The sequence below is a fragment of the Mus caroli genome, unplaced genomic scaffold, assembly GCF_978045245.1.
Source record: "Mus caroli unplaced genomic scaffold, Mus_caroli_1 scaffold_2, whole genome shotgun sequence".
NCBI lineage: Eukaryota > Metazoa > Chordata > Mammalia > Rodentia > Muridae > Mus > Mus caroli.
Genome location: NW_028227257.1, coordinates 95942039 through 95964013, shown reverse-complemented (window position 1 = coordinate 95964013; position 21975 = coordinate 95942039). Strand labels below are relative to the sequence as shown.

The following is a 21975-nucleotide window of genomic DNA, read 5'->3' as shown; positions in this document are numbered from 1 at the left end:
GGGTGACACATAGAATATTCTATGGAATGAACATGGATAACATGATTATGAATAATTTCAATGGGAAGAAAGTCTTATATTTAAAAGTTAGTTTTTAAAACTCTGGGGTAGGAAAAAGCTAACTGAAAACACTGACAAGTTCAAACTGAGAAATAAGGCTACATTAAAGCAAAGAATGCATAAGTGCACATTTTCTACATGCTACATACACAGAAGCCCTACTACTGCAAAGCACATTCTAAACGACATTAAGAAAAATGATACTTTTATAAGATTAAATGACTTAAATTGATCAAATGTCTATAATTTAACATGCCCTCAAATAATAAAATCATTATTTTTAAAAAGATAATACTAACACATACCTTCTATTGGTATTTCACAATATAGTAATAAAGTAATAATAATAACAATAATAAGATTCTTACCCCGACGCCTGGGCACTTTGGGAGACTGGGGAACCACGATGTTATTTACAGTACTGCGATCCGTTACAGTGTTTCCATCAGTTACGTAGTCACTCATCTGTACCTCATTCACTGGGGAAGGGGGGTGGACTGGGTAGAGGATAGAAGCCATAAGCAATTACTATCTGAAAACACAACAGAATTTCATATCTTGACAGGCAAGCAAAAATGTAACTGTTGTGTCAAAAACAGCAAAGTTGTTGCAATTGAGTTCCCCTGCTGCTCTAAGCCAGGAAACAAGGACTTTTAAATACATGTATGTGCAAGGTAAGTTTCCCGTTAGTGATTTTGTAGCTAGTGACTGAAATCCTGCAACAGTTAATACATAAGGGTTCCTTTTTCTTATTTTTTATGAGTCAGTATTAACCCTTATATTTTATAAGAATAAGAGATTTCAGCATTCCTACCACTTTGCTGAACATGTTCTGCAGTGCTATGAGGAAAGTTAAGTACTTTAGCTGAGAACATTGTGAGATTCAGCGTAACTGGATAGATGTGTTAATTCTCTGTTTATTTCTGTTTGTTTGTTTGTTTGTTTGTTTGTTTGTTTAAACACAATGGTGAATCTCTTTCAAACCTAATTTCTGTTTGCCCTAAACAGAATCTGAGTCCATTCTCAGGGGATCCTCATTTTAAGCGATACCTACATAGATACCTACATGAGATGAGAAGGGAAGGTACCTGGATTCTCACAGATCTTCTTGCACTCATCCAAAGTTTCAAAGTTGTTGCGGTTGCCCAGGCAGCCACCGTACACGAATCGTTCACACTGCTTTGTCTGGTTGTTATAAAGATACCTCTTCATGTAACCTCGGCAGAGTCCAGGGTCCTCTTCCAAGAAGCAGAAATCTGGCCTTTCTAGAAATTGCAAATTTCAGAAAGAAATATTTTGGTTTTGTAAATCATTTAGTTATTTTAATAAAATTCATAATTAACTTACTTAGAAAAATTAGTTTTAAAAGTTTAAAGACTAAACTAGAAGGTATTTTATATCTCATTAAAAGTAAGTAAGATGACTTTGTTAAAAACTGAATCATTATCTATCTAGCCATTTTGGTGATGAAAGTATATCGTAAATTTTTTAAAAACTGATATTTTAGCTTTAAGTTTCTTATATTAGAGTACAGTGAATTTTATCAACATTCTCATAAGCCAATAAAATAAACATACTGGGTTTTTTGATAATGCAATGACCTTCTATAGAAGTACAAAGTATTATGGTAAATTTTGCTTTAATTATTTCTGTTGTTTATTAAGAAACGGTCTACTAAAGTGTTGGGAATCACTTGGGAAGGAGTATTGTGTTACTTCGTTAGGAATGCTGTAGGAGCTTTAAACTTTGGAAAGGATCTGAGAGGTACGGAAGCTGCCCTAGCTATTCTTAGAAGTTCCTGAATTCTTATGCTGGAATTAATATCGGCGCCCAATATGGCATGCTCCACTGTTAGGCTTCTCCCTCCCTTTCCACCCTCTCTTTTCTTCTTCTTCCAAGCATTGGACTGAACCAACAATGTAGAGGCAGAAAGGAAATACATGTTCAGGGATTAGAAGGGCTTTTGCAAAGTCTAAAGCCCTTTCTTTGATCATGTTCCAAAACAGGCTAAACATAGCTGTCACAAAATTTTTAACATTATGACCTACATAATAATCTCTGTCTGCATAGGTACTGTTTAGAGAACTGGGTTAATGTTCCAATGTATTTCAATCAACAGTCTTACCACACTTGAATGTTTTAAACAAAGTTGCAATTCCTCCATTTTCTCCTGTAAATGTATTTCTGTGGTAGTAAAATGAACTATAATACCCTATCATGTCTTAAAGCCCCTTATTTTCTATATCAGGAAGTCAATGCTCACAGCGTTCTATTAACAAAAAAAAAAAAAGCATGTATTCCAAGCCCTTCAGATACAGAGCCCAGATTTCCCCTCCTTTTGTATGTACCGAATAATGGCATTGATTGCTACTATAAATGGAGCTTCTATTTTTAATTTAAAACTCTGATGAAGAGCATCATATTGCTTTCCCTGACTGCTATGTAAATTTATAATTATAATTATTAATTATTAATTTATAATGATAATTTATAATTTATCAGTGCTCTTCTCTCTTGGTAACAACCATTAGTACAGGAGTTTGAGTTGGAATTTATATTTCTTTGATAACTACTATTGTATAATCATTTCCTATCATATTCTTGTCCTTTAACATGAGTGTCCTTATGATATGTAACATTTGGGAAATTTCACATATGTTATGGGATATTTGAGAAAAAAAGTTTTGTAAACTTTTATATATTTAGGGAAAAAAACGAAAACACTCCTTTGTCATGTGAATTAGTTTTAGTATATAGCTTTTCATGAAAAATTAAATAACCCTTAAAATATACAAAAATGTATGAATAAAAAGTTAATGAAGTATATTGCATATTAAAAGCAAAATTACAATAATTTATGCTAATGATCATGATTAATAAATTCTGTATGGAAGTTAATTTTACCTGAGACACCATCAAATTGTGAGAATTTATTTTACAAGAAAGCTGAGAATGCACAGGTGCTCTATATTTCTTAGTTCTACTATTTAAAATATTATTAAAATAAAAAATAAAACAGGATTATACATAAGCTAATTCTCCATGTTTGTTACAATTTCATTCTTTTTGGATTGGTGTACACACTAGTGATAAATGGTACTCAGTTATAATTGACAAAGAATGTTGATGCAATGGTGTGGTGGCACACGCCTTTAATCCAGCACTGGGGAGGCGGAAACAGGCAGATCTCTTGTGAGTTCAAGGCCAGCCTGGTCCACAAAGAGAGTACAAGACAGCCAAGGCTGTTACAGAGAAACTCTGTCTTGAAACACCAGAAAAATCAATAAAAGTTGATGCCACAGATGTTATAATGTTAATTTCTGTGCATGCCTACACATCAGGAAATTGCTTAAGACTAATCTTTTTTTTCCTGAGGTATTGTCCTGACTCTTCATTCTCTTTTGATTTCCTTTTGATATCTTGTGATAATGTCACTATCATTAAACCTGGGAATGGATTTGTCCTATTTCAATGCTAAGAAGCCATAACACGACAGGATTTCTCTGTAAATCTCTTGATGTCCTGGAACTCGCTCTGTTGACCAGACTGGTGTTACAGGATATTTGATCATACTGTGAGCCCTGAGATTATGTTATTTATTGAAAAAAAAAACTGTTTTTAGTTGTGGTGTGGCTCAACCTTAGCACACACCGTGAATCCAAGAGCTTTTTGCTTGAATATTGTAAACAGGATTAAATAGAGTCAACCATAGGTCAAGAGGTGGAGCAAGCCACCAGTGGCAGGAAGTGAAGACAGGATTACTAAGAAAAACCACGGAGAGTAAAAGGGAGTCAGAAGAATGGAAAGAGAATAGGGACATTTAGTTTGAAAGACATTTTTTGAGACTGCAGAAGAGAGGGGCATACCTTGTGGGATATTGGTTCAAGAGGAAGGTCAGAGTCATTTACTAAAATTATACAAGACCCAAGAGAACTGAAGCCTTTTGCAAAGACTGACTTCGACTGTAAATGGAATAGTATCGGATTCAGAAGTCAGACAAACATTAATTGAATCTTTGGCTTTTGAAACTGCTAATTCAGAATGCAAAAGAGTGATTAGGTCTTTAAAGACAAGATCGGCACGAATCGATAGATGGACTAGAAATGTTGCTGATATTGGATCTTACATTTATGATGGTACTCTGATAGGAGAAGTAATTTCTCAAAGATTTTTAAAAATCAAAATGTCAGATGTTTTAATTATGGTAAGCAAGGTCTTTTGAAAAGGGATTGTAGGCAAGGTCTTCTTAGAAACAATGTTTTTTCTAAAAATTAACCCAAAAAGATGGCCCAGGTTCAGGAATATGTAGAAGGTGTGGCAAAGGCCAGTATTGGATTAAGGAATGCAGATCAACAAGAGACAGGCAACATAACTCTTTGCTATCAGGAAATGCCCTCGGGGTCCTCCTGCAGACCCCAATATCAAAAGTGACAGAGCCATGAAAAGACTTAATGCCTATTTTTAAAACAACGCTGTTCTGAATATAATAAAGAAAGAGAAGCTTCAGTAGATAAAGCAAAAAATTCAAGAGAGACCAGAGCACAAGTATTCCTGCAAACTGCTATAAATGATGAGAAACCAAAGCTATGAATGGCATTGATATTGAAGATTTAGTAGGCACAGAAGCAGATGTAACAATAATTTCACCAAAATCTTGCCATCCAAATTGGCCTCTTCAGGAGGTAAATCTTCAGCTTCTAGGGATTGGACATTTATCTCGGGTGAAACAAAGTGCAATATGGGCCCAGTATATAGGGCCAGAAGAAAAACTGAAGCCATATGTGGCTAATACAGGCATAAGTATATGGGGACGTAATCTGTTCCAAGAATGGAAAACACAGATTAACACTCCTCCAATCTCAGAAACAAACCATAAAATAAAGAGTGCTTCTGAGAAAAATACTAAAAGTTACTATCAAGAACAGTCGCAGACCCTTCAGGCTATGCATAAGCAGGACCAACAGATGTTGGTCTCTCGAAGATACCAAGTGCTTTACCTTTGAAACAGTTAACTGGCAAACCTGTGTGGATGGAACAATAGCCTTTGACATCAGAAAAGTATAATAATTTACCAAAGGCACGTTGCCTTACTGGCAGAAAATGAAAAATGGGTCTTCTTAAACCATGTGTCTTAATTTCATGCTGGACTGTTAGACTGTAGATTTCCACATGGCCCACACCATCTTGGACGCTAGCTTTTGAGTTTTCTTCTTAAATAAAAAGGATATTTTTGCTGTTTGCGCTTTCAATAAAACACAGTTAAGAGATTTAAAATGTTTTAAGTAAATTCAAAGGGTTACTACCATTCCAACTTCTTTTCTGAATCTCTAAGGAAAGGTTGGAGTGATTTGGAGCTAAGATAAAATGTATTTTCCCAGCGGATCTCTATAAATCAGTTATTTCCTAAACTATAGTTACAGTGAACGAGGTGGTGGTGGCACAAGCCTTTAATCCCATCACCCAAGGGGAAAAGTCAGATGCAGTTCCTAATTAGTATGTTTGCACACTAAAGAAATCATATTTATAGATTATTATCAAAACCCTCTACAGGATTACTAGAAAGGCATCCAATTTCCAATGGGGACAGGAACAAAGAGCAACTTTTGTGGCTGCCAGTCAGCTCATCTCCATGCATGCAACCCTGACAAAAACTGAACCTAATCATGGATATCATACTTATTGCTGAATTGGCAACTGGAGCCTCTTCGTGACTCTCCACCACATTTGCCTGGTGACTTCTAATGCGAATACTTTCCATATACAGAGGATAAATATCCTCTCATTGAGAACGAGGCATGGAGAACCTTATACTCAGTCATTGCCAACGACCCTATGGTCCAACCCCTTACAATGATTGGACGGCCTATAGATTGGATCTTTTCAAAGGCAGAGTCCTTCACAGGCTTAGCCATGGAAGGAAAGGCCTTACACTGGGACTGGTATATGAATTCCTTCATGACCAGGATATGGTAGCAAAGGGGTCTGTGCCGTCCCACACTGAGGAAATAGCTCAGTTGTCTACATGGCTCACCCCTCCCCCAAAGAGGCACCTACTGAACTGTGGGTACTGACAGAATGGTCACAACATTTGACTAACACACAGTTTACTGACGGTACATCAACCACTGATGGACCCAAAGCTAATGGAAAGTGGCAGCCTATAGACTGGGGAATGGAACGGCCAGTAATGAGGAAGGAACCGCACAGTCAGTGCAGCACCATTGGCTGAGACAAACAACTAGGAAAGCAAAAGGGAAATTTCTATCTCCTCCATATCATGGTGTGTGCAATGGTACAACTATATGGTCATCAAAATGGAAAACCACTAACTGGCAGATAAATGACAAAGGTCCTGGGAGGCATGAATGGAAATGGAAATGGCAAAAGCTAGTAAAACTTAGCAAAGACATTAAACTTTACACAGCCCATACAGGCAAGACAGATAAAACATCTGAAAATAATGAAATAGTGGACACATTGGCTTCGCGTTATTAAAAATTTGCCAGGGAACAAATTCAAACTCAATCAGCATGAATGGTAGATTATATATCTGAAAAACTTGAAAGTTTACCTCTAACACTAAAAATAAAGTGGAATTGGAGAACCAATTAAACCAAAACAACCCTATGAGAATACCTATCACAAGGGATCCATAGCCAGGTGGTGGTTCACCACTTTAATCCCAGAGTTTGGGAGGCACACACCTTTAATCCCAAAACTTGAGAGGCAAAGGCAGGCACATAAGAATTACAGTGATTTAAATTTAAAAGCTGCTTTCCAAAGGCAGGCTGAGATTTAAAGTGAATGTCCTTTGTGATATAAAAATAAATTTACTTAAACCTTGAATTTATATATAAAGCAAAAGGAGAATATAGCTATATTTCTCCACACATACTATGGTATATTTAGTTTCAAATTTTCAAAAGAATGTTTTTTTAACTTCAGTTGAAAGATAATACTTTTTCTGTTGCCAAAAACACTTTGCCCTGGGAAGGATATAACTGGCCAAAAAAAGAAACCCCCAGAGTTAGAATTGGGGTAGGGTTTTGATTTTATCTTTCCGGGAGAATAAAAGCATCCAACTAAGGAAGCTGGAGACCACTAGACAAGTGAAATGTCTGAAGAAACAAATGAGATCATCAACAAAAAAGGTCCCAAGAAAAAGAGTAAATTGGCCAAGTTTGGCCCACCTCTATCCGACCAGCCTGAAATCCCCGTTAGGAGCCCTGAACCAGTGCAGGCACCCATGCCACCATCTTGCTGGAGCAGCCAGGAGTGGGGATAGCCTGGGTGCGCACTCCCTTCTTCCCGCCTCCATGGTTGAATATTGTAAACAGAATTAAATAAAGTCAGCCATGCATTTAGAGGCGGAGCAAGCAACCAGCTGACAAGAAGTGAAGATAGGATAATTAAGAAAAACCATAGAGAGTAAGTGGGAGTCGGGAGGATGGATAGAGTCGCACTGGAAGTAGGTAGAACAGAGGAAGGACATTCAGTTTGAGGGAGATCTTTTTCGTGTGAGAAAAGGACTTTCGTTTTGGGACATCGACTAAGAAGGAAGCTCAACGGGGTGCTTTCTCTACCTCTCTGATCTAGCAGGCTCTCACCCCAGCATCTGGCTCCCAATCCATCATTGGTAAAATCGATTGAGATTTTATTTAATAAAAAAAAAAAGAAAAAGAAAAAGAAAGAAAGAAACAGCCTGGCCTCGAACTCGAACTCAGAGACCCACCTCTGTCTCCCGAGTGCTGAGATTAAAGGCGTATGCCACCACCACCTGGATATTTTATGCATTTTTAAGTTGAATTCTGGTAAGTTAGGTCTGAAGATTTCCAATTAGTGAAAGATATATTCAACTGATTCCAGAGGGGTGGGTTAAAACGTGAACAATTTAAGTGTACCCTAGATTCTGCATCTTCGCTTCCTTTAAATAACTTAATCTTTTCTGGAGTTCGGGGATTTTGAATTAACCAGCTTGGTCTTTTTGATATTTTTATTTATTTATTTATTTATTTATTTATTTATTTATTTTTAATTAGGTATTTTCTTCATATACATTTCCAATGCTATCCCAAAAGTCCCTCATACCATCCCCCCACTCCCCTACCCACCCACTCCCACTTCTTGGCCCTGGCGTTCCCCTGTACTGAGGCATATAAAGTTTGCAAGACCGATGGGCCTCTCTTCCCAATGATGGCCGGCTAGGCCATCTTTTGATACATATGCAGCTAGAAACACGAGCGGGGTGGAGGTGGGGGGGCGGTTTACTGGTTAGTTCATCATGTTGTTCCACCTAAAGGGTTGCAGACCCCTTTAGCTCCTTGGGTACTTTCTCTAGCTCCTCCATTGGGGGCCCTGTAATCCATCCAATAGCTGACTGTGAGCATCCACTTCTGTGTTTGCTAGGCCCCGGCATAGTCTCATAAGAGACAGCTATATCAGGTTCCTTTCAGCAAAATCTTGCTAGTGTATGCAATGGTGTCAACATTTGGAGGCTGATTATGGGATGGATCCCCTGGATATTTTTCTATACGGTTCAAATATAATAAATGGTAACTGGATTAAATCTATTTCTAGGCCTTTTTCAAAGCAAGTTGAATCTGGTGATTGGCATATCCCTGGACTATGCCAAAGAGGCCAATAGTGCAAGACTCTTTTATAAACACAAAAGTGAAAACAGAAAGAAAACAAAACGGAGCTTGGTTGTCTTAACACAATCATACTATTATTATAATAAATCCTTTGAAAGAGTTAGATCTAGTAAAAAAAAAATCTTCATTCAAAAGAATGTGTGCACAGTAAATAATGATGGTGGCAATTATTAACTTATCCATACTCACTTCAGCATACAGAACTGTTAACAGCTCAAGAGCATACATCTTTCATGACATTTACTAAAGTCACACAGTGCTGAGATTAACAATGGCTTAGTAAGTGAAGAATGAGACAATCAAGGGCTTAACCATTATCTGCATGTTATTAAAAAAGCCTTGTGGCTCTTGGGCAGCGGTCTTCATCTTCCTAATGCTCTTACCCTTTAATACAGTTCCCATACCATAAAATTATTTCACTGCTACTTCATAACTGTAAGTTTGCTACTGTTATGAATTGTCATATAAGTATCTGGTATGAATGATATCTGATATGCAGCTCTTGTGAAAGGGTCATTGGACCCCTCTGAAGGGGTCACGACCCACGGACTGAGAACCAATGCTCTAGATGCAAAGCTCATGGTGCATGGAGTCTTCCCAGTGAACAGTGTCTGTAGTGTCTAAGTTTTCAGTTAAGAAAACATTATCTCTGATGTCATGTGGTTGTAAAGACAACCCCCACCAGGGGTGTATAAGAACTATCTTAGATCCATGCTGCTGATTTACACGTAAGTGAAAGTTTACCTGCTCCAGAGGATGCCTTTACAGTTATCTTCTCATAACCTGCAAAAGGAAGTATGTGAATCAGTGGCCATCATCAACAATGTAATATTATGACGTGATCTTCAACTAGGACAATTACATAATCCAATTAGCATTCTCCTCATACATGTCCTAATGAGTCAAATTTTATAAAGAGAGATTATTTTAGCCAGTCATTTTTGTTTCTTTGTTTTATTATTGTCTTTACCTATTTATTATGTTAGTGCATATCAAATTCAAGGTCTTATAAATGCTATGCCAAAAAAGTCTACCACTGAACTGAATCTCCAGATCCCACTGCCTTTTTTTAAACTGATTTTAACTGATAGATAAAAATGTAGAATTATACATAGCAATAGGGTGTTATGTCATATTTCAATTCACTGTATACTAAGTAATATTTAAGTGAGGCTAGATATATCTACCCCCTCAAATATATATCAGATTTTTTTGTTGAAACTTTTAAAAACTTTTCCATGCAGCTTTGGGATGCATAATATTGCATTGCATGTCGCTCCCCTACTATGCATTAATGCCAGGTGGGATTACAAATGGTAAGATTGGCAATCATTGTCAAAACATTATAAAATTATGATGTGACTGAAAGTAAGAATGCCAATGAAGTTTAATAACACATTATATGCTTTATAGTCTTTCAGCCATAAATTCAACGCCAAAGCTAGACCAGGTAAAGTTTCCAGGGGAGGGATAAAATTTTGATGTTTTTTTGTAGTATTACAAATTTTTAATATAAATGACTCATTTCTAGGTCCGTTTTAGAAGCACTAAGCTTACTCAAATAATAGAAATTTATATGTGATAATACATTTACCCTTAGAGCCTAAGGGTCAGTTCTCTGACTCACTACCTTCAGAGAAAAGCGTTGGAAGAGCACTCTGTTTATAAAGGTGCAACCAAGTCTATAGGGAAAACAACCGTTTCTGACCGCCCAGCTCCCAGGTAGGCGCGCTCGCTGCATTAATGTCAATGTACCTAAGAAAGTCTTCCATGGACTATGGGTTTCCTCCCTTTGCAGTATAGATAATAAATGAAGCTTCATAATTTTATGATAACTGATAGGAAGAAATCAAGAAACAACAGTGGGCCAGAAACCTAGAAAGGTAAACAGCAGGCTTTCCTGGGAAATCACATTGTTCTTCTAAAATTATTGAATCTGCACTGAGACCTCAACCACACCAACTCTTGCGCCGCAGGCTTCCCAGAAACCTACCTGGTATGCATGTTTTCTTACACTCTTCCAGGGTATCAAATCGGTTCTCGTTCCCTTCACATCCCCCGTATATAAATTCTTCACATTGATGAGTATACATATTGAAAAAATAACTCCTTATCATTGCTTTGCATGGACCATCATCTGCCTTCATTGCACAAAATGTATGCAGCGGTTTCATTGACCCCAGCTCAGAATCTACAAGGTAAAATTTAAAACATCACGTGTGTATCTTTCTCCCAACACTATGATAACATCCTTGCTGTTGTTTTGCCAAAAATACAATTTCCACCATCAATTTTTAAGTGAGAAAATTAAAACTGAAAATTCAGGTTATTATGGGTTCAGTGCAAGTAACGACCTGAGTGAGTGAGCCTATATGTTCAAACGTGTTTGAAAATTTATATATGATCTGTAAGGAAGGCACTTGAGGCTTTAAATGGCATAAACTAATTTTTCCTCTAGAGGGCAGCAGTGCTCTGTTAAGAGACAATCTATGAGCACTACTGTAAAACAATTCTCTTCATTCACCATTATTTTAAATACTAAAACATGAATAAACATCACGTCAAAGCTCTCACCTAAAAATTATTTTAAAACAAAGTATAAATTGTACCTAGATGATAATCTAGTAATAAATCCATTTTTTTAATTCCCTACAATTTTAAAATGTGAATTTTTGAAAAATATTTATATACATTTGATCTAGGCTGCTTTCAACTATCTTCTTCCATTTGCAATTCATTATTATAGTTCAATATTAATTAATATATTCTGGCCATATTTTAATAAAGTTATGATTCTAACAAAGAAATTGGAATGTTCCCACTTATTTCTTCCTCTTTTACTTTTTTTTTTTAATGTGAAGCCAGGCCGGCCCGGGGGAGGCCCCTTCTTCAAACACCTCTCTCTCCCATAGGGAGGAGGCCTGGCCCCTTTACTCTAGGCTCTGCTGAGGGGACCTTTTTTACTTATTTACTTGTTTGTGAACATGCTTGCAGGTATCCATAAGTGGAGGGGGGCACATACTCCCTGACTGTCTCTCTTCGATTGCTATCTCTCACTACCCTAGAACTCAAAAGGCGCGCTAGGCTGGCTGGCTGGCTCTGGGGACACCAGGCCTCAGGAATCTGCCTTTCTCTGGCCTCCCACTCCCAAACATGCACCACCAAGGTCCAGCTTATTTTTACATTCATTCTGGAATAAAACTCAGATCCTGGTCTTACAAGTCAAGCTCATTCCTGTCTCCTCAGCCCCAATCACTTATAGTACTAATAAAATCAGGTATCTGTGGTGGCTGGTGTCAAACGTCAAGTTGACTGAATCAAGAGTCACCTGAGAGATGGCTACTGAGCAGGCCTGGGATATGGCGGGAAAGCGCTGATTGATTCTTTGACTGGGAAGACCAATCCACTGTAGTTGGCTCCCATTCTCTGGGCTGAGAACTAAACAGTGTTACAGAAGGAGAGATGAGCACAGATTTTTGTCTTGCTGCTCTCTGGCTGACTTATATCAGATCTTGCTTACTGAAATCGTGTGTGTGTGTGTGTGTGTGTGTGTGTGTGTGTGTGTGTGTGTGTGTGTGTGTGTGTGTGTGTGTTTCTGTCTGTATGTGTTCAGGAAGGCAGAGAGCCCAAGTTCAGCCTGATATTTAATAAATTGCCACAAGAGGGAGACGGAGTACCACAAAAGAGTTGTTTCTTCAGAGGTGTTGATGTAATTATAGTAATTACGGGCAAACTTTCCTCTGAGTAATTACAATCTCATGGAACTTCGTTATAAAATCATCTAATGATCTCCCAGCAGTGATGCCAGACACCTTTAATCCCAGCACTCAGGAGGCAGAGGCAGGCAGATCTCTGAGTTGGAGACCAGCCTGGTCTACAGAGTGAATTCCAGGACAGCCAGGGCTACACAGAGAAACCCTGTCTCAAAAAAAAAAAAAAAAAAAAAAAGCAGAACTACTTTTGTAGATGTTCTTTGTGATGCAGGTTTTATCAAGTTGCTCAGACTTATATGTGCAGATGAGAGAACTGACCCTCATATGCTATTATTCCAGGTATAATTCACAATAATAAGAGTAAGATTGTCACAGACCTGTATGGCTGAGATTTAATCTAAATACTTGGATTAAACAATTCAATTTAATAAAGTAATGTCTGCTCAATAGCACTCTAAAGATTGCTTTATAAAGTTGGAACTCATTTTTGATGAGAATCTGGTGCTAAATTCATAGCAACTGCGTAAAGACAAAACCTTTTTATTTCGTTATTACCTTATTCTTCTTTAGAATTCCCATATTAATGAAGTTACCATAATTTTATATCAGTATATTCTATGCATTGATCTTGTTACTGCTCACACCTAAGCAGGACATCCCAGACAACAGGAAGACCTCAGGTTAATCTCTGACATTCACAGCCATCCACTCTTGGGAAGGTATAAGCCTGTCTTGTTTTCATTTATGCGGATAACCTTTTTGAGTATTAAAATTGTGTCCTGAATACGTATCTACAAGAACTGGGTTGTTTTTGCAGATACAGCAATATTTCAGGCAGCAGACCCTTTTCATGAAGCTTGCAATCACTAATTTATAATAATTACAATAGTAATTTATTGAAGAGCTTACTAAAGGGCGAACAGCAGACTACCTCAGGGAAGGAGTAAGGACAATTTTTCTTACACTTGGAAGAGTTGAGAATAATGTTTTAAAAAATAAGGAATATCCCTCTGTACCCATGAAACTAGAACATTTGCCGAATAATATAACAAGAATCTGATCCGAAGTAGCCAAAAAATAAATTATAATTTACATTTGAATATTTGTAATTGAGTGTTTACATTTTGTATCTCCTAGCGTAAGGGTAACAATCTGATTTCCTTTCCTGTGTCTTGGAATGTCAAATCCAGAATGCTCAAGGGTCACGGGATGCCTGGGTGATAGAGTGCCCCTCCCCTGGAGAGTGTTTGTGGATGGAGGGCCAACAGGTAGCTTACTAAGGGTCCCATGCTGCGTGCCTCTTGGTATTGTAAAACTAATTAAAAATTAAACAGAAATAAAACAAACCTAGATAAGACTGTGCAACTAATTGATCAAAAGAATGTCAAATCTACAACGTTAAATCAAGCTGTAGCTAGCTGCAGGACTCCGCCCTCCAATCCTAGCCCTCTGAGACTGAAGCAAAAGCTCATAAGTGCAAGGAAGGTCAAGCCAGACCGTGTAGTTGGGAACCCTCCATGACACTGTGGGGATTTAAGACTCTCCTCTCAGTCGTCATCCACTCAGGGGATGGGTTTACCCAACCTTGTTCCTGGGGAATACACTGGACAAACTCACTAGAGATGAGAATGCATATATGAGACTCTAATATATGTTAGAACTATACTATAATTTGTCAAGTTGTGAATATTTCCCATTATCAATAACGAGTTCTATCAATAGTTTTGTGCAAAGTGTTGCTTTGGGGGAAATATATAAATCTACAATGATATAGCCACTCATATTTTTTTCATTATTAATATTCTTATCTCACACTTCATGAAATTGGAACTCGAGTCCACACCAATCCCTTTGATGTCTATTCTCATCTCAGACATTGTTATCTTGAAAATACTGGTAAGAAGGAGAGGGTGGCTGGCGCTCAGGTTTATAGTTCTTTCCCTTCTCTTGCTTCTCCGAGCTCAAAGATAAAACGGTATTAGCAAGAATCTCCTTCAGACAGTCCTTGCAGTATTTCAGAGCTAGTTCAGAGCTTTACTGCTTACCTAAGACGTCTCTCTTGCTGAAGTGACTTGATTTTGGGTAGTCTAAAAACTAACACACACAATACAAAAATTGTCTGAAGAAAAAATATCACTTTGGTTTTTTGTTTAAAAAAAAAAAAAAAAGCCTAAGGGAGCTAGAGAGATGGCTCAACAGCTAACAGAGGACCTGGCTAGAGATGGCTAACAGAGGACCTGGGTTTGATTCCCAGCACCCAAAACTTTAATTTTGAATATTAAAACTGTGTTCTTTATCTATCAAGCTGGGTTGTAACAGGCTATAACACCAGTTTCAAGAGACTCAATGCTCTCTTCTGTCTTCTGAGGACACTGCATACGCATGGCGCACAGTCATAGATGCAGGCAAAACACACATACACATATAATAATAAAACAAAAATTAAAAGTATAAAAATTCTAGCTCAGTGAATTTTATACTAAATTGAGAGCTTTGACAAGGTAAAAACTAAAATCAACCTTTGCAATATTTTACCTGCGTCATCAGCTTCCTCAGACAGAGCATGAAGAAGCTCGGGAACAAGGCTAAGCACCAGACACACAGTGGCCCAAAAGGCATGTTCTTTCTTCATTTTGTAAGTCATTTCTGAAATACAGAACACAAACATGCTTAATAAGCAATCAGTGTGGAGGCATCTGTAGGCTAGCAGGGTTCTCAAAAGCTTCCGGGTGAATTTACTACGTCACATTTAATGCATCCTCCCAAGCTGCTGTCAGTTCTAAAGCTCACCTTTAAAACATGTACATGAAGCACCTAGGGTTACAAACACATCTGAACATTTAACAGCATTCAGCAGGAGGCCATCTTGTAGCCTTGAAAATACAAGGTAAACGGAAAATGTTTGAGAAATGGGTAAATGCAGGTTAATATGAATTGGTACCATCTCTCGTACATGGAAATAAATAGAAGTACTGGTGGGGAGGGTAGGTCAGAATGACGGCTTGATGCTGTAAATGCAACCTAAAATGAATGAATAAAAAAACTGGTTCGGCAGGCAGCATAGACTAGCTGGACCGAGGCCCTTGACATGTATATGCAACAGAGGACTGCCTGGTCTAGCCTCAGTCAGAGAAGCCACACATAACCCTTGAGGGACTAGAGGCCCCAGGGAGTGGAGAAGTGGTGGGGGGGGGGGCATCCTCTTTGAGAGGGGACTTCGGGGAAGAGGAAGGAATGGGATGAGGAACTGTCAGAGGCAGACCAGAAGGAGGTAACAACTGGACTGTAAAAAAATCATTAAAGACCCATGGAAGGAATTACAGAGACAAAGTTCAGAGCTGAGAGGGAAGGAAGGACCATCCAGAGACTGCCCCACCCGGGGATCCATCCCATAATCAGCCACCAAATCCAGACACTATTGCATATGCCAGCAAAATTTTGTTGACAGGACCCTGATATAGCTGTCTCCTGTGAAGCTATGCCACCGCCTGGCAAATACAGAAGTGGATGCTCACAGTCATCTATAGCATGGAACACAGGGCCCCAATGAAGAAGCTAGAGAAAGTACCCAAGGAGCTGAAGGGTCTGCAACCCTGTAGGTGGAACAACAATATGAACTAACCAGTACCCTCCAGAGCTGTGTCTCTAGTTGCATATGTAGCAGAGGATGGCCTAGTAGGCCATCAATGGGAGGAGAGGCCCTTGGTCTTGCGAAGATCATATGCCCCAGTACAGGGGAATGCCAGGGGCAGGAAAGCGGGAGTGAGTGGGTTGGGGAGCAGGGTGGGAAGGAGAGTATAGGGGACTTTCGGGATAGCATTTGAAATGTAAACGAAGAAAATTTCTAATTAGAAAAAGTGTGAAAAAATGTAAATAGTAAAATAATCATTAAAGATTATATATAATATTTTATATGATTTTGTATATATACACAAAATATTATATATAATATATTACACATATGTGTATATATACTAATATTACACACATATGTATATATAATATATATACTAAAATAATAAAATACCTGCTTATTATGCTTGTTATATATTAGTATGTTTTTAAAAACTGGTTAGGATCTAAACAGGTTGCACTTTCCATGCCACTCAGCAGCTTTGCTTTCTGAGTCAGAACTCTTATTTTCCGATTTTTTTGTTGTTCTTGATGTTAACTTTCTGAAGGCAACTCTCAACTTTGTCTCTCTCTTTCCTCTTGCTTTGGCCCCACCTTCAGAAGGAAGCATTGTCACAAATCCCCTCCTTGTCTCTTGTGGTATTTGTTTGAGAACTCTTTTCCTAACCAGGTTTTCTGCGAGATAAGCGAGATAAGCACTGAGTAGCTGAACACAATGGACCCCAGCCACTCCCTCCCTTCAGCTCCTCAAGTCACCTTTCCCTGGTTTAAGGAGTTGTCCGCCTTTAAGACAGGCAAGTGATGAGCCAGCCCTTTTGCAGCCCGAGGGAAAAGGATTCCCATAGGAAGTGGGACATTTCCTGTTTCAGAAAGATTTAAAGATCTAGATCTTAAAAGGAAAAGAAGTTGAAAAACATGTAGCTTTAAAAAACAAAAGACAAAAAAAAAAAAAAAAAAGACTTCCTCTTTGCACTCAAAGGGGAAAGGAAACGATGATGGACTAGGAAAGGACCGGGAAACCGGATGTTGAGGCTTCAGAGTTTCAGAGTCAGCGCAAATGCGTGATCTACAGCTACCCCTTCAAACGCCTGCCTTTGTATCGTATATGTTATTGTCTCAATTTTTACTTCTATAACAGAATAACTAAGACTGCATAATTTTTAAGTTATAGAAATTTCTGTCATAATTCTTGATTCCAGAAACTGCCAAATCAGAATACTGACAAATAGAAAATACATAAAAATTCTGAGTTCAATGCCAGCCTGGTCTATAGAGTGAGTTCCAGGATAGCCAGGGCTACACAGAGAAACCCTATCTCAAAACAAACAAACAAACAAACAAACAAAAAACAAGAAAGAGGAAGAGAAAGAGAAAAAGAAAAAGAAAATACATAAATAAAAAGGGCATGGGTAGGTTGAAATACATGAATAGTAAAGTAATAAGTGCCATTTTATGTTCAGCATCACTAAAATCACTGATAAACTATATCATCGGGTTTCTCGTGACCCATTGAAAATGCTAGAACATAGCTGAATTTTAGTCACCAGCAATGTTACAAATTTATAATTCATACAACATCCCCCATGCCATTATGAGAGTCTGATATATACATGTGATTATAAAGAGTATTTCTACCAAACATCTAGGTTTCCATTTATTTTTTTCAAATACTTTCAGAGACGCTTTGATTCCATTTGATTCCGCGGGAAGTCCGTTGCAGCTGTGTTTTGAATGTACTGTGAGGTAAGGTTTTTGTCTGCCTGGTTCAGAATGCCGGCTTAGGTAGAATGCCTGCTAAAAACTCAAGAACAGATACTCTACATCTGTCAAGTTAATCCTATTTAAAGGTTGCAGCTTAAAACATCGCTTATTTGCTCATCTAGTCTTTGCTTGGTTCCAAAGTAGTCAAAACCAGCTCAGATGAATTAGGTCAAAATGTCACTAACCACGTTCCAGAAAATGTGGAGCTACCTAGGCCTAGAAGGACTGCTTTGTATTAATCTCAGAAACAGCTAGAACCAAGGGACTGAGCACCATCAGGGATCTCTAATCGCTTTATTCTCTGTCTCAGGACAGCCTCTTCCTTTTTTCCCCTCCACACGGCATAGAATACGATCCTCACCATTCCTGGATTCTGGGCCATCAAAAGAGTTTGGCTACTTTCTTAATACACCAGGTCCAAACAGCCAGTAAATAACGCTGGCAATTTCAATTTGTAGACATTGGACCCTCTCGTTAGAGTTCCTTTAAAATGGGACATACTGGGGACCTGCGTGGATTTCATGAACTGCAAACCTGACTCAAATGATGCTAAAGCTACAAGGAATCTGGCATAAGTAAAGGCAATATCCAAACCATGACTGATCCTTTTTTATGAGAACGTATGTATCTGTGTCTGCAGTAGTAGGGTGGGGTGAGAGTGGCAGAAGAGGGTGTGGGAGGTCATGAAGCTGGAGTTACAGGGGCTCGTAAGCAGCCTGATATGGATGCTGGAAGGCAAACTCTGATCCTCTGAGAAAGCATCAATGGCTCTTAACAGCCTAGTCATCTCTGCGGCCCCAAACATGGCCAGGCTTAAAATAAAAGTATGTGTTTGTTGGCATAGAGGATAAATAGATAGTCCCTAGAAGAATGGAATTCTTTTGTAAATCGATGCGTTATCAGATACATAGTTTACCAATATGTCCTTGGTTTCTTGCTTAAGGTGAACTGAATGGTTTTGGCCCATTAAACCCCCAGGGTGTGCTGCTTTTCCCAGAACAATACAACTAACTTGTTTCTAAACTCTCAGAAAAGATTGTGTTAGCAGTTTGAATATCTATCACGCAGATGAATATGTTTGTGACCACGCTGATGGCCAAAGGATTCAGAGATAAAAATCTTCCTGTGCTTCAGTCGTGAGACTGTTATTGGAATCAGTGACACTATCTGAGTGTCAGCCATCAGACAACAAGACCCCTATATACCTAGAATACAAGGCCTCATGGAGGCAGATCTTTACAAGCTGCTGAAGACATGACCACAGTTGAAAGAGCATTAAATATACCCATTCCACTCCTGTGACCTCAACTTCACCCAGCTTTCTACAACACCCTTGATCTCAAGTTCAGTATGTGAGTTAGTCTTATTATGACAGATGTTGACAAAAATTACCTCATATTTAAAGTTGTGACAGAAATTACCTCATATTTAAAGTTGTGACAGAAATACCTGAAAACACTGTGATAGGAAAAAATGCACACAGAGCCCTAGCCTCTTCCTTCTTCACCCCCTTGATCTTCCCTCTCTAGAAATAGCTCACCACTGGAACAAATAAGTGTATTTCCATCTACAATTTGCGGATTCTGTTACACATATATATACTGTAATACTCTGCATATGTAAATAGGAATGATATGTATTGTGTATAGATTTTTAATTGTGCAGTTTCATTGAGGAAACTTTCTCTTGGAATATTAGATGATAAATACTCAAAAATCCTCACAAGACCAACACCCCTGACTGTCACACGCAATAAGGCATGCCAAGAACATAGGGGGACTGACGTTCTTTTGATTCATATTCCTCTATTTTATCCACTTCCTCCCATCTACATCCATTTTAGCAGACAGCAGAGTGAGAGGATGGGAGGCCTGCCAGTGTCTGAGCTATTATTCAGGAATGTATATTTAACCTAGTAAAAATAGAGACAAATTCAAGACCAAAACTGGTTAAAAATATACCCATCTGTCCCCAGAACAAAAACTTTACTATTAAGATGACAATATTCCTCAGTGTAGTCTACATATTTCATGTAACCTCTATACAATCCCCAGGTAATTTTTTTGTCAACATTGATAAGGAAATCTTAAAATTCATGTAGAGATTCTAGCTATTTACCACAGCTTAAGCAATCCTATAGAAAAGCAAGGTTTAAAGACTCATACTTTCTGATTTATGTGGGTGTCTTTGTCACATGAACAGATAAAGAAAATATGTCACGAGGCTCAAAAGATGGCTCAATGGTTAAGAACACTGGGTGCTCTTCTAGAGGACCTAGGGTTGATTCCCAGCACCCCCATGGCAACATACAACTGTCTGTAACTCCAGTTACAGGGGATCTGACACTGACATACATCTGTGTGCTAAGATGGTATGAGCAAACAAAACATCAACGCATATAAAATTAAAAAAGAAAAAGAGAGAGAGAGAGAATAAAGAAGAAAATATGCCACATATGGATAATGGAGTTCTTATTCATCCACAAAGAGTGAAATCAAGTCAGTCCCAAGAAGATGGATACCAATGAAAACCATCGTGTTAAGTAGATGAAGCCAAGCAAATGCATAGAAAACAGCAAGGGCAGCCTGAGAGCAGGATTAACAAACAAGGAGAGGGGAGAGCAGAGTAAGGAGCAGACAGGAAGTTGCATGGCAGGTGGATCTGGATAAGTGTTGACATATGTATACGTGAAATTGACAAAGAAAATTCCACTCGTTGGCATACTCAATGTGCTCATCATATGCAAAAGCTGAAGACAACTCAAAGCTACAGTAATCAATGTATTTTGGCAGCTGTATGAATTCATGGAGAACTGAGAGAGTCATTAAGCAGATCTATGTCTACAATCAACTGACAATGTCAACTATGTCAAGACCACTCAGTAGGGAAATGTTTATCTTTTCAGCTAAAGATGAGGTGCTCAGCTCTAAATGAGATATCTATAGCAAGGCCCTCCCAAGACTACAGGATCCTCATGGAAGTGGAGGGGGGATTTGAGGAATAGCTTTCTAATACATTCCTCGTGAAAAGGATTTCTCGTGAAAGGGCGTGATACAACTAGTAGACACTCGCGGGTCTAGTCCAATATCTCTGCAGTGAAGCAGTGTATACATTGTCACCTGTAAATTATCTAGGAAATTCATATATTAATCTTACACATGAGCCGCTGTGTTGATGCATGTATTTAATCACAGCACTCAGAAGACAGAAGCAGGCAGATCTCTGTGAGTTCAAGGCCGGTCAAGTTTACAAAACACGAGTTCCAGGACAATCAATCCTACACAGAAAATCCCTGTCTTGGGGATAGGCATGGGGGCAGTACAAACTTGCTACTAATTAAATCTGAGCTTCCTGGTGCGTTCACTTCACACATATTGTTGATCTTTTAAAAACTTTTATAGGCTGGACAGACATGGTGGCAAACGCCTTTAATCCCATCCACAGAGGCAGGCAGATGTCTGTGGCCAGCCTGCTCTACATAGTGATTTCCAGGACAGCCAGAGTTGAATAGTGAGACCCTATCTCAAAAACAAAGAAAGAAAGTTTCATGATGAAGTTATGTTAGTGAGTACTTTCCTATATCTAGAAGAAGAGATTTTACTTTGGCTAATTCTTCACACATGGACTATGGATGAAAGGCATAAGAGACAAACCTGACTACTCGAAAAGGGGAAACATTTTGGAGAAACATCTTCTGGGTTCACATGATTTTCTCAGCAGCAGTGGCTAATGCTGTTTCTTACTCTATCCACACAATTTGGCTGAGCCTGGGGGGGTCATACTCACTAAACCACAGGAGTCTGCTTTCTTAAACTATGTGCCTTTTTGTTTGCTGCTTCTCAATTTTGGTGAGTTAGCAGCACACTGATGCCAAGGACAATGAAGGAAAGCAATCAGTACAAAACTAAGGTGTTTGAAGGGAGATGGGTTATGTAGCTATTCTCATAATTGTCTCGGATTTTTTCCTCTATGTTCGGTTTTTGTTGTTGTTGCTGTTGTTACTGCTACTGCTGCCTTGACAAATCTTTTCTATGTTCTGAAGTTATCTGAAGTTAAGCAGTATTCTCATCTGAAAATTCCAGAACATTTATAATAACTAAGTGCGGTAAATGAATTGTTAGCAATATTTTTTCCCCTGAGGTCGTCAAGCGGCATTC

At 38.5% G+C, this 21975-nt stretch overlaps 1 protein-coding gene and 1 non-coding gene across 8 annotated transcripts in view; both read right to left on the bottom strand.

Annotated features, from left to right (window-relative positions):
* Tfpi (tissue factor pathway inhibitor) overlaps positions 1-21975 on the bottom strand; it is a 43992-nt gene that overhangs the window by 10216 nt on the left and 11801 nt on the right. For 4 of the 7 annotated variants that reach the window (XM_029474504.2, XM_029474502.2, XM_029474505.2 and 1 more), the window contains exons 3-7: positions 14960-15070; positions 10705-10902; positions 9456-9494; positions 1149-1325; positions 429-557 (exon numbers count right to left, since the gene is read on the bottom strand). In XM_029474504.2, the coding sequence (XP_029330364.1) occupies positions 429-557; positions 1149-1325; positions 9456-9494; positions 10705-10902; positions 14960-15068 (652 nt within the window). In that variant the 5' untranslated portion in view covers positions 15069-15070. Of the gene's footprint in view, positions 1-428; positions 558-1148; positions 1326-9455; positions 9495-10704; positions 10903-14959; positions 15093-21975 lie in introns of those variants that run through there. The other 3 variants (XM_085834733.1, XM_029474506.2, XM_029474508.2) reach the window with 1 other exon arrangement.
* Positions 11563-11712, bottom strand: LOC115030541 (small Cajal body-specific RNA 21). The gene has a single exon (XR_003836123.1).